This window comes from Myotis brandtii, unplaced genomic scaffold (genome assembly GCF_000412655.1).
Source record: "Myotis brandtii unplaced genomic scaffold, ASM41265v1 scaffold154, whole genome shotgun sequence".
Classification (NCBI taxonomy): Eukaryota; Metazoa; Chordata; class Mammalia; order Chiroptera; family Vespertilionidae; genus Myotis; species Myotis brandtii.
In genome coordinates this window covers 8,892,899-8,906,740 of record NW_005355584.1, presented here as the reverse complement: position 1 = coordinate 8,906,740, position 13,842 = coordinate 8,892,899, and the positions used below count along the sequence as shown (strand labels likewise).

Below are 13,842 nucleotides of genomic sequence, written 5' to 3'. Positions count from 1 at the left end.
GGTTCCCCTGTACCTTTCACTCAGCTTCTCCTTGTTACCATCTTATGTAACCATAAAATACTCATCAGGATTTAGAAATTAATCTTGATTCAATACTACACACTCTATAACGTGCATAAAGTTTATAAAAGTTTTGAGAAAATTCTTTTTTAAGTAATAAATTAATGATTGTAATAGAGTGAAAAGAGAAAGTTTTCTAGAAAATTCAGGCATGAATGCTTTACCTTTCCAGACAAAATACTTAATGTAACTATATATATATATCTTCTTAAACTACATTTTATTAGAAGCAGTAGTTTATAATGTAGGTTAGCAACCAAAAAAAATACTGAAAGTGAAGCTCTTAAGTAGTTGGTCTAATTGAAAATTAGTTAAAATTCTAGCTAAATATCTCATTTTCTTACTGTGAGCAAAACAGTCAGAATTTTTAATCTTGGGCAAAGTCTTTTTTTTATGCTGGTTTAAATGAGCGCACCTTCTGCTATGATACAGTCTATCTTGGTTATTTTTTCCTGTGTGCTTCCATCAGGTTTTTAAAACGACAAGCCTGAGCTCAGAGTGAATGAGACCCTGAGTGAAGATACAGAACAGCATGCTTTGCTTGCTCGGTCTGTGGCAAAATCTTGGTCAAGCAAATTTTGTGATAAAAATCTACAACTGTTAAATTTACATTTTTTCCCTCAAGAGCCTTTTGCAAATTAGTTCCACTTTAAAAAAAAAAAGGATATTCTTTTTTACAAGATATAATTGATTTCTGTCTCTTTTTTAAGTTACATTTCACCTTAACCATCCCAAAATTTCTTCTCATTTAGCTTTTGTGACAGTGATACAACATTCTTTTGAACTCTGACAACCTTTTTTTTCTAGATTATCTGCAATACACTGTTTTTTTCTCACACTCGTTTTCTCTCATGCTTTTATTAACCACCTCTGAAATTATCCCAAATCTGCATCTCTAGTCTGACTTCTCTGATGAATCCCATCCTGCATTTTTACTGCTACTTTTGTGTCTCCTCAACAGTTTAAATTTAACATATCTAAGCCAAGTTCCATTTATTTCCTACCAAGTGACCTTTCAGACGTTTTTATTTTTCCCAGTCATCCAGGCATATAATTTAGGACTTGTTGTTCATTTATTTTATTTTTTTGACTCTCATATCAAAAAGTTCTAAGTCTTCCCTCATAAGAAAGAGCAAGTTTGGGGGAGGGTATCAAAAGCTCAGTTCTGGGCATGTTAAACTAGACATTCAAATAGAGGTGTTTAGTAGGCAGTTGATGATTATTGAATTTAGATAAAAAAATCCAGAATAAAGAAATTATTGTGGCGGGGGGAGGCGGGCAGGAGGTCAACAGCAAATAGATGGTGCCTAAAGCTGTGACACTGAATGAGATCATCAGAGTGTTGAATATAATTAGAAAAGAGAAGCATTTCGTACATCACCAGTTCGATTCCCAGTCAAGACACAAGCCTGGGTTGCAGGCTTGATTCCCAGTAGGGGGCATTCAGAAGGCAGCCAATCGATGATTCTCTCTCATCATTGATGTTTCTATCACTTCTCCCTTTCTCTCAAAAAATCAATAAAAACATATTTTTTTTTTAAGTAGTTTGGTAATTTTTTTTAAATATTTTATTGAGTTTTTACAGAGAGGAAGGGAGAGAGACAGAGAGTTAGAAACATCAATGAGAGAGAAACATCGATCAGCTGCCTCCTGCACACCCCCCACTGGGGATGTGCCCGCAACCCAGGTACATGCCCTTGACCGGAATCGAACCCGGGACCCTTGAGTCCGCAGGCCGACGCCCTATCCACTGAGCCAAACCGGTTTCGGCAAAAACATATTTTCTTAAAAAAAGAAAAGCATTTCAAGTTCTAAACTCTGAGATATGACGACTTTAAAAAAAAGTCAGAGGAACAAAGAACCAGCAAACAACACTGAGAAGGAGCTGCATCCTGTGAATTGTGAGGGGAAGGAGAGTGGATGCTGTTTTGGGGCCAACTAAAAAAGACGCTCTGTATACTCATTACGTCCAGCCTCATCCCCTCTCTGCTGAGCCCCAGATTTGAATCCAACTACTTATCTATACTAATAAAAGGGTAATATGCTAATTAAACCGGACATCTTCCGGTCTACTTAGCATATTAGGACAAAGATACCTTCCAGACAAAGCCACAGTGGTGGGGCAGAGGCAGTTAGGGGCTTCAGGCCAGCAGGGGAGAGCAGTTAGGGGTGATCAGGCAGGCAGGGGAGCAGTTAGGGGCATCAGGCAGGTAGGCAGAGTGGTTAGGGGCAATCAGGCAGGCAGGCAGGTGAGCAGTTAGGAGACAGCGGTCCCAGATTGTGAGAGGGATGTCCCCCGAGGGGTCCCGGATTGGAGAGGGTGCAGGCCCGGCTGAGGGACACACACTTCCCCCCACCATGCATGAATTTCATGCACTGGGCCTCTAGTTTGACATAAGCACCTTGAACTGAACATACTTAAATTAGAAATCTTTATTTTTTTACCCAATTTTGATCTTCCCCTGCCTTTCTGCATCTCATTAAGCCCTATTACCTAGCCTCACAGTGACCAAAGATAGATGTTAGAGTCATATTTGATTTTTTCTTTCACCTCACCCTCAAGCCCAGCCTGATACCCTGGCTGTCCTATCTCCAAAATACATTTCATAACACTTCCCTTCATATCTGTAGCCATCATCCTAGCCTAAACCACTCCTATTTCTACCTCTTCTATCACAGGCCTCCTAACTGGTCTTTTTGTATAAGTTATTTTTCCTCTCTTGTTCAGTCTCTACAGAGATTCAGAAGTGATTTTTTTTTAATCCTCACCTAAGGATATATTTATTGATTTGAGAGAGAGAGGAAATAGGGGGAGAGAGACAGAAACATCAATATGAGAGAGAAACATCAATCTGTTGCCTCCCCAGTATACTCCAACCAGGGTTTTGAACCTGAAACCGAGGTATGTACCTGATTGAGAATCAAACCCACAACCTTTTTGGTGTACAATAGGTCCTTAGGTTACGTCGGAGATTCGTTCCTACTGCGCGACGTAACACAATTTTCGCCATAAGTCGGAACCCACCTACATAAGCCCCTACGTCACTCACATGTAGCACATACACAGCAGTAATGAAGTGAAACAGTAAACAAAATTTAAAAGAAAGATAACAATTCCTGACCTTTACTTGTGGTAAGTAAATAATAAAAAAACATAAAGCACATATGTACATATGTCAAAATAATGGAACTTTTTTTTATATATAAATAAATGGAAGATGGCGATGTAACCACGAAACGACGTACGTCGAGTCCGACGTAACCCGAGGACTGTCTGTACAGGCTGATGCTCCAACTCACTGAGCCACCCAGCCAGGGCCAAAAGTGATTTATTTTAAATGTAAAAGGGCTTGTATTATCTTCTTGTTTAAAAGAAGATAATTGAATGGCCAATAAGCACATGAAAAGATGCTCAACATTATTGGACATCAGGGACAAAGATACCACTTCATACCTGCTGAAATGGTTAAAAATATTGGCAATATCTAGCATCAGTGAGGATGAAGAGCACCTGGAGCTCCCATACATTGCTGGTGGGAGTATAACATTTTGCTTTGGAAAACAGTTCAGCATGGTTCTTTAACAGCTTTATTGGGGTTTGTTTGTAATTTAAGCATACACCTTACTTGTGACCCAGCAATTCCTCTCCTGTTTACATCCAAGGAAAATAAAAAACATGCTCACACAAAGATGTATTCAAGAATGTTCAGCCCTAACCGGTTTGGCTCAGTGGATAGAGCGTCAGCCTGTGGACTGAAGGGTCCCAGGTTCGATTCCGGTCAAGGGCATGTACCTTGGTTACAGGCACATCCCCAGTAGTGGGTGTTGCAGGAGGCAGCTGATGGATGTTTCTCTCTCATCGATGTTTCTAACTCTCTATCCCTCTCCCTTCCTCTCTGTAAAAGATCAATATTTTTTTTTAAATGTTCATAGCAGTGCTGTTTATAATAGCTCAAAACTGCAAACAAGCCCTAGCTGGTTTGGCTCAGTGGGTAGAGCGTTGGCCTGAGGACTGTAGGGTCCCAGGTTCGATTCCAATCAAGAGCACATGCTCGGGTTGCAGGCTCGATCCCCAGTAGAGGGCATGCAGGAGGTAGCCAATCAATGATTCTCTCTCTCCCTTCCTCTCTGAAATCAATAAAAGTATGTATTTTTTAAAAACTAGAAACAGGCAAATAAATAGAAATTGTGGTATATTCATAAGAAATACTACTCAGCAAAAATGGAGGGACCTATTAGACTCAACAACATGGATGAATCACTAAAACTTGTAAAATTAGAAAAATGCAAAAGAACAAAAATAATATAAATATATAATCGCATTAATATGAAGTTCTAAAACAGGCATGGCTAAGCTATGGTGATGAAAATCAGATCAGGGGAGAGCAGTTAAGGGGAGAGCAGTTAAGGGGCGATCAGGATGGCAGGGGAGAGCAGTTAGGAGGCGATCAGGACGGCAGGGGAGAGCAATTAGGGGGCAATCATGCCGGCAGGGGAGAGCAGTTAGGGGGCAATCATGCCGGCAGGGGAGAGCAGTTAGGGGGCAATCAGGCTGGCAGGGGAGAGCATTTAGCAATCAGGATATGACCAGTTGACTGGTCAACCAGTTGCTATGATGTGCACTGACCACCAGAGGGCAGACACTCAATGCAGGAGCTGCCCCCTGGTGGTCAGTGTCCTCCCACAGCCTATCTCCCATGGCTGACCAACCTCCCGCAGTCTCTCCCCTCAGATTGGAGAGGGTGCAGGCCAGGCTGAGGAACCCTACCCATGCATGAATTTCGTGCACTGGGCCTCTAGTCCTTTTATAAAAGACTATCTATAGAGACTTTTTTCTTTTTTTCTTTTAGTTTGTCTTCTTTGTTTGTAGAGACTTTTATACATAGTTTTTAAATCTAAGATACTTTCATAGATATGATTTTATCTCTTTAGTAGTAAATTTTTAAATATTTTTTTATTGATTTCCGAGAAGGGAGATGAGAGAAACATCAATGATGATAGAGAATCTTCGATTGGCTGCCTCCTGCATACCCCCTACCCCCTAAGGGAGAGGAAACATCACTGATAATAGAGAATCTTCAATCGACTGATCCCACAACTCGGGCATGTGCCCTGACAGGGAATCAAATCATGACCTCCTGATTCATAGGTCTATGCTCAACCACTGAGCCACTGCAACTGGGCTAGTAGTAATTTTGAGGTGACATAATTTGCACTCTGCTTATCACGCAGATGAAAAAGGGAGAAATTCGTTATAAAAAATTTTGACCAGGGGTCTAGAGTATGAAACCCAATGAAAATGGAGGTCTTAATATGTCTTTTTTCCTCCCCCCAAAAAAGCAAATTATTTTAGTAATTTTGTATTCAGTTTGTGATATGCTTCTTTTGTTTATAGCTCGTGGTGACAAACAAAATAAAGTCACACAGAAAGCATTTGTGGAGCCATATTTTAAAGATGATGAAAGGTAAGTTGATCTTAATAAATGCCACCAATGTGATTGAAAGTGTTAACGGCGTTCTTTGTCAGAACCTCTCTGAACTGTAAAATTGCTACGTTGGTTAAAAAACAATGTGTTTCATTTAATTTATGGCCCTAACGAAACTGGAACTCAAGCTTTACAAAAATGACAAATTTTACAAATAAGGAAAATTTACCACCACTACCCTTTCTTTTTTACAATGGTGATAGTTATTTTCTCTATTTTATTATAACAAATATTCATATTTTATTTTATTATGACGTTTATTTGAACTTTGGGAATTTTTTTAATTGTATACTGTAACTTTTACATAGTATAAGACTTTAGGTGGGAAACCTTAGGTTGTGCTTCAGAATTATTTTATAAGGAGTTTTAAACCTTCAAAGCAAGTTAATTTTGAACCATAATGCTACATTCTGCTAAATTCTGAAACTTTCAGTCATGTACTATTCTTTTTAGAAGTAAATTAAGGCATAGTAATTTATCCCAAATTATTTTGTGGTTTTTTTCCCTTAAAGTTATGAATTTGGAAAATTGAGTCACTTAGTAAGCAAAGTTAATTCCTTACACTTTTATTTTTGTCAAGAATTTTAGAAGTCAGACAGACCAAGATAAATTTTGATTGATGCCTGTAAGACTCTAATAGATAAATGCTGTCATTTTGTGGCTAAATTATTTTTATTTACCCGTTTTTCAAATAAATAGTTTCCTAGCATCTCAAATATAACTAGGGAGTTTTTTGTTTTAAATTTATCATTACGAATTCATGGATTTAGATATATTTGATGCTTGAGTCCATTGCAGTTTGTTATCCTTCTTGGTATTGAAACTGTTCCATCTTTGCCCCGTGGAAGCCTCTTTGGATACTACCCTAGTCATCTTTCAGCTTCCTTGCTTCTGGTGTGATAGATGTCCCTGTGTACTTCCTGTCATAGGCCTAGCATCTATCATGACTCCCAGAGCCCTAGGTTGTTTTTTTGTTTTGTTTTAGTAAGAAATGAGACTTAGGCCATAGTCTAGCCACTAGGGTTGCTTGTTGCAGCTGCTAGTCATTGTTTCTAGACCTTTTAGGTGAACAAAGTTAAAAATAAAGTTTTTGTTTCATTTTGTTTTTTAAAATGAACTACTTGTTTATACTGATAGCTCCAATTCAAGTTCAAGACTACAGGATTTTTACATAACCTCCTGTGTCTCATCTGTACCTACTTTCCCACCTGAAAATTCCACTTCTTGGAACAACATTCCTCATTTAACTTTATTCCACAATGCATACACAAAGCAATCTCAGAGTAATACTGACTATCACCAATAATTTGATTTAGGAAAACGGTTTAAGACTTATTAGTCTCTTTTTAAGTTATGTCCTATTAGAAATATACAGTCAAATCACTGTGTTTTAAAGTCAGTTCAGATCATTATTTTCTGTGTAATTATGCCACCAACTCAGTACCTAGGTTTGTTTTACTTTTTTATTTTGTAGGGATTTTTTATCTTTATTTTTAAAATAAGGCAAATTATGTACATGGTGCCAGATGCTATAAAACGAGGTATATTCAAATAAGTCCAACTTCTTATCTGTTAGCTTCACCCATTTAGCTCTCTATCTCTAAAGGTAATCATCGTAAAAAATAAAAAAAGGTAACCATTTGTTTAAAATGTATGGTTTTTCATCCATTTTACAAAATAAAATCAAGTTTTATCTACATACATATCAGGATATTGGTAGCTGCACTCTCTCTCCCCTTAAACAAATGGTAGAATACTATATATGCTTTTCTCTACTTTGCTTTTTTCATTTAAATCACTCGTCTTAGTATATAGTGCTTTCCTCATTTCTTTTTTAGTTTCCTAGTACCTCATTGACTGTACCATAATTTATTCCATAGCATGGTTGCTTGGATTGCTCATAATTATGCTGGCATGCATAGTGCTGCAATGAATAGCCTTGTACATTCTCTTTCCAAATTTTTGCCTGTGTATCTTTGGGATAATTCCTAGAGGTAAGCTTGCAGAGACTGGCATTTCAGATGTTTCATGTTAGAGGTTCACCACTTTTTAAAAAATACGTGAGTAGTTTTATTTATTCTGAAACCATTAGGTATCTGGAGATACAGGTGGTGGGTAAAGGTATAGGATAGGAGTGGTATAACAGTCTCAGAGTTAATGTGGTTCCTTTCCCCACTGAAAATACTAGCAAACCCTGGGAAAAGATGGGTTGTGTTGTGTCAGGGACAAGCAGCTCAGTAACCTTTTAGGTGATGCTTTGATGTCTACTACAGGTGCCAGTTTACTAGTTGACTCACTGCTGCATTATAGTACACCTAGAAACAGAATAGATAGTATGCAGAAGAAAGAAATATAAGCTTAAGATTCCATAATTATTTGAAAGAAAATATACTTATGGCAATATTTTTTATCCGGCCTTTCTTGGTCTCCCTTTTTAAATTCACTGGTTACTCCAGGCTTGAGAATTCTTGGGTTTAGGCACAGAAGGGCCTATAATTTCATATACTTTGGAATAGAATAACTAAAGCTTATTTTGAAGGAAAGTGCTTGCCAACTAGAGGGGCCTGTGACCAAAATACCTCAACATGGTATATGTGTTACCAGCAAGTCATTTTTAGAAAGTCAGTTTTTGTGAATCAGACTGTTTAAATTCACTGGGATGTTTCTGTTATATATATGCCATCACATGATTTTTTTATTTACCTACCTTGTTAATTTTTGATTTTTCTATATTGGGTCTTTTTCTTAAGTCCTCACCCAAGGATATTTTTCCCATTGATTTTTTTAGAGAGAGTGGAAGGGAGAGAGGTGTGGGGAGGGAAAGGGGGAGAAGGAGGGGGGAGAGAGAGAGAGAGAGAGAGAGAGAGAGAGAGAGAGAAAGAGAAAGAAACGAGAGAACACCATTGGGGCCAGGATCAAACCTGCAACCAAGGTACCTGCCCTTGACTGGGAATCAAACCCTTTAGTCCTTGGGCTGATGCTCTAACCCAGTGGTTCTCAACCTTCTGGCCCTTTAAATACAGTTCCTCATGTTGTGACCCAACCATAAAATTATTTTCGTTGCTATTTCATAACTGTAATGTTGCTACTGTTATGAATCGTAATGTAAATATCTGATATACAGGATGGTCGAAAGAGAAACCTGTGAAAGGGTCGTTCGGCCGCCAAAGGGGTCGCGACCCACAGGTTGAGAACCGCTGCTCTAACCTTTGAGTTTTTCTTCCCAAAGTACTACATACCTCTTTAATCCATACCTCAGTGGCTTTGACCTAACTTCCTAGGTTTCCAGTGTTAACAATAGGATTTGATCCATTTAATAACAAATATAAATGATAATTTTGCCTAATATTTTGAAGAATTTAGGGTAGATGGAAGCAGCATAACAAACTTTTGGAGCAAAACAGCAAATACATACAAATACAGTAGGTCCTTGGGTTACGTCGGAGATCCATTCCTAGGGTGAGACATAACTCGATTTTCGCCATAAGTCGGAACCCACCTACATAAGCACCTACACAGCAGTAATGAAGTGAAACAGTAAAAAAATTTAAAAGAAAGATAACAATTCCTGACCTTTACTTGTGGTAAATAAATAATAAAAAACATAAAGCACATATGTACATACGTCGAAATGATGGGACTTTTTTTTTAATATAAATAAATGGGAGATGGCGATGTAACCACAAAATGATGTAAGTCGAGTCCGACGTAACCCGAGGACTGTCTGTAGATAAATCTGTTCTTTAGCAGGGAGTAGGTTAGCCCTGAAATATGGGTTCTTAGTACTAGAAAACCAAGTTAACAGAGGCAGTATTCTCTTTCTTGGTTATGGTATTCCTTAGTTTAATAATACAGTATTCTTTTTTGTTTGTTTGTTTAACCCTCACCTGAGGATGTTTTTTATTGATGAGAGAGAGAGAGAGAGAAAGAGAGAAAGAGAGAGAGAGAGAAGCATTGATTGGTTGCCTCCCATATGCACCACAACCAGGAATGGGAACCCAAAACTTAGATAAGTATCCTGACCAGGAATTGAACCCATCACCTTTTGCTGTATGGGACGACACTCCAACCACCTGACCCACCCAACCAGGGAAGTATTCCTTTTTATTTAGGCTATTTTATATTTCATCTCCTAATCTATTATTTTCAGCCATTCGGGGGCAAAAATAGGAATAGTTAACTTTTTCAGAGAAAAATATCCATAAAAATACCTCACATATAGTAGGCAGTTAATATTTACTGAAGAATGAATGAAGAAGTATTTGGGTTTTTGACATACTGAATAAACATTTCAAATAAAATGAATGAATGTTTTGGGATTATTTCTTCCCTGGGCTCTCACCTTTGTTAATTTAAAACCTAAACCAAAGATCTTTGTAATAACAAATGGATTAATTTTAAACTTAATTTATTTTTCCCCCCAGAGAGACTAGCTTACAAAATTTTCCTCATATTGAAGTGGTTCGGAAAAAAGAAGAGAGAAGAAAATTGCATGGACACACATGTAAGGAATGTGAAATTGTAAGTACTACTATAAATACTGTTCAATTGTTGTTTTTTAACAATATGGCTTTATAGATCATGAATGCATGATTTTAAAATCATAGATAAAAATTACATTTGTATCTAGAAACCTAGTTTAAGCCAGGAATAACAGAGTAAACAGAGAGAATATTGGCTGAGACCTAAGAGAAATAATAGATTAAAAATATATTTTTATTTGTTCTAGGAAGAGAGAAAAACATCAGTGATGAGAGAGAATCATAGATCAGCTGCCTCCTGCACATCCCACATTGGGGATCAAGCCCTCAACCCGGGCATGTGCCCTGATGGGGAATTGAACCATGACCTCCTGGTTCATAGGTCGATGCTCAACCACTGAGCCATGCCAGCTAGGCTGGGTATTTTTAATTAATAAACTATTTTTTAGAACAGTTGTAGGTCCACAGCAAAATTGAGTAATACATAGAGAGTTCCCATATACCCCTGTCCCCATTATCCTTTTCTCTCTTTTCTCTTTACGGAGTACTTTCAACACAGCAATGAATGGACTTTTTTTCCTAATGATGTTTTTGGAATAAAAGTTAAATCATGTCACTCCTCTACCAAAAACCCTTAAATGTCTTCTTATCTCACTAATAAACAGAATCTAAAGCCCTACAGCACACTTTAGCACCCCACTTTTCTCTGACTTCATCTACTACTACTCTCCCACTTACTGTGTTACAGACACATTAGCCTGTATTGTTTGTGATTATGTTGTAATTTGATGGTAGTGTTTCTCTAACATTGATTGATAACTATGATTCAAGGGCCTCCCATCCCCATTCCCAGGCTAAGGTAACAAAGGCTAAATTCATGGCAATGAAAATGATGAGAAAGATACCCAAAAAAAGTTGTTTCAGAGATACTCTAAGAAAATGTAATTAAACTACAGAAAAGAAAAATGTATGAAAAACCTTTACTTTAAACTTAAATTTTAGTCCTAAATCTGCTACTTTCAGTAGTGATATCTTGGTAAATTATCACTTTGACTTTCAGTTTCTCAACTATACAATGGAATTAGCTGGATTATATGTGATCATATACCTCTGTTCTATTAAACTTTACACTACTCCTTTTTCTTTAGATCTAGAGCTTAAAGACATATACAGTTTGTACATATAAGTTTTATCCTTGTTTGTGTGAAATTCAGGTTCTTTATAATTGCAATTGCAAAAAATGATATGCCTTTGATCCTAATTAAAAAGTACAGTTTGAGGGAGGAGCCATGAAGCCTGTAGCATTCAAAGTTAAACCTTTATTTTTAAAAACTGTAGAGATAGGAAAATTACTTCAAAACATACATTATATCCAAATAACAATTGAGAAAGTGCTGTTCAAAAATGCAGGCCTCTCATTTCTGTTACCAGTCTGGCAAAGGGGAAGAGTTTGCACCAATAAGTCAGTCATCTGTGTCACTAAACACATTGTAAAGTTCAGCTGGCATTTCTTCCCATTGTAGACTTTACTGATGGAGGCGGCAATATGTTGATGTACATTGTAATACAAGCTTCTTTTCTCGTTTGTGAAGCAAACATTTCACAGACCAGCAGTAATTACTGTTAGTAATTAATACTACAATCATCAGGTAGTAGTATAGTTTTCTTAGCATGCCTAATACTTTAGTAAAAAGTTTTCTTAGCTTCAAGTTTATAATCAGTAATCAAATAACCCCATTTATTATTCCTAAGTGGAAAACTTACCAGTTTTTATTACTAGTATTATGCAGACATTCCAGCAGAAGAAAGAGAAAAGAAGTTGGCTTCCTGTTCAAGACACCGATTTCGCTACATTCCACCCAACACACCAGAGAATTTCTGGGAAGTTGGTTTTCCTTCCACTCAGACTTGTATGGAAAGAGGTGAGAGTATAGATTATAACATTTTCAAATTAATTTTTTAATACATATATACCCAAATATAACCTTTTCTCAATGGTTCTCTTTACCTTCGGTAAAAGTTTTGTGACATAAAAACAAATTCCTAAAGATAAAAGGCTTATCTTCAACTCTTCAAGTAATTTCACTGGAATCAAATTGTTTATAATACTTTAGTGCAGCAGTCACCAACCAGTGCTCCACAGACCACTGGTGGTCCGTGAGGTCCAAAAGATTGGCGACCATGCTTAGTGTGATTGTGTATGCATTATCCTGGTCTATCACTCAAATTTCAGAAAGCAATTTGCTCCTTCCTGCTATCATCAAAACAACTTTTATTAAAATAAATAATTTTATAAAAGTTGCCAGCAAGGTTTATCATTTTAAAGCCACTACTCTGAATTTTAGATTTTAAAACCTCACTTATGCAGAATGCTGGTTATGTTTAAACCATGTATGAGTAAAAAGGACCTTTGTTTGTTTGCTTGTGAAATTGTTGACATGCAACTAGCTCATTCAAAAATGGCACTTATATTTAATACAATTTGAGCATGTATGCAACTTTAATGCTCCAGACATTTAATGGTAAGATAGTTCTTCCAAAGATGCAGTCTTTGACAGTCATTACCATATTTCCACTGTCCCCCTTAACAAGCCAGGTTAAGTCCTCTGTGACATGATCTCTCTGCTGGTCATCATTTAGAATTAGTCTGGATGAAAGCCTCTTTGTACTAATATAGCCTAGGGCAGTGGTCGGCAAACTTCGGCTCTTTGGCCCCTTGAGTGTGGCTCTTCCACAAAATACCATGTGCGGGTGCACATGTACAGTGCTATTGAAACTTCGTGGCCCATGCGCAGAAATCGGTATTTTGTGGAAGAGCCACACTCAAGGTGCCAAAGAGCCGCATGTGGCTCACGAGCCGCAGTTTGCTGACCACTGGCCTAGGGGTCTGGTTGGAGAACAGTCCTCCCCTGAATACCTTAGAAGAGTCTAATAGTCTGAAGAGTATAGGGGCTTGTCTTCTAATGAAATAGCTACTACAAAAAGTCTTTTTGATAAGCACCTGGAATTTATCATAATAGTATAGTGGAAGCTACTTCAAAGGACTGTGAGTGTTATCTGAGGTATTGTATATAACACATTTGATAAATGTTTGCTACTATGATGGTTAGTATAAATGAGGAAACTGATGCTAAATAATGAAATCCTTCATCAGCATCACTCAGCTAATAGAATCATGTAAACTTACATGGCATTAAATAAGTCAAATGTTTACTGGATATGTGCTGAAAGAAACATGTTGCTAACATAGTCTTCTAAATTTGTAATTTGTTTTTAAGGTTATATTAAGGAAGATCTTGATCCTTGTCCTCGTCCAAAAAGACGGCAGCCCTATAATGCAATCTTTTCTACGAAAGGCAAAGAGCAGAAGACATAGATGTTGAAGCAAAAACATGATAGAGAACAATTTTTTTCTTTCTAGTTATTTATAGCTAATGTTGGTATTAAACACTGATTTTTTTTTAATCTTCTGTAAGCTGATTTATAAATCATTTTCTATTAAAAATATTTTTTAAATGGCATTTACCTACCACACAACTACTAAAAATGTGGGTAAGTTTATATTGTCTTTTCTTGCTTTTGCACTTCTAAACAATAAGGTGCTTTAATTTTGCACTCTAAGTTAAGAATTGTTTATTTACTTTGTTTGGCATTACCCAATTACAGTTTTGAAAATATGATAGTTGTCTGTGATTTGTTTTTCAGATCTTTTCTTTTAATTCCATCTTTCCTTGTTATTTACATTCAGCAGTGACTTCATGTTTATCATTACAAATTTTCATCCTCTTAATCATTGCTCTTCTGTTGGTCATTCC

At 37.0% G+C, this 13,842-nt stretch overlaps 1 protein-coding gene across 6 annotated transcripts in view; it reads left to right on the top strand.

Annotated features, from left to right (window-relative positions):
- Positions 1-13,497, top strand: part of RBBP8 (retinoblastoma binding protein 8) — a 77,496-nt gene extending 63,999 nt beyond the window's left edge. For 5 of the 6 annotated variants that reach the window (XM_014535939.1, XM_014535937.1, XM_005861599.2 and 2 more), the window contains 4 exons: positions 5,456-5,525; positions 9,971-10,067; positions 11,808-11,949; positions 13,306-13,497. In XM_014535939.1, coding sequence (XP_014391425.1) covers positions 5,456-5,525; positions 9,971-10,067; positions 11,808-11,949; positions 13,306-13,403 — 407 coding nt within the window. In that variant the 3' untranslated portion in view covers positions 13,404-13,497. Of the gene's footprint in view, positions 1-5,455; positions 5,526-9,970; positions 10,068-11,794; positions 11,950-13,305 lie in introns of all 6 variants that reach the window. The other variant, XM_014535938.1, reaches the window with a different exon arrangement.
- The last annotated feature ends 345 nt before the right edge of the window (positions 13,498-13,842 follow it).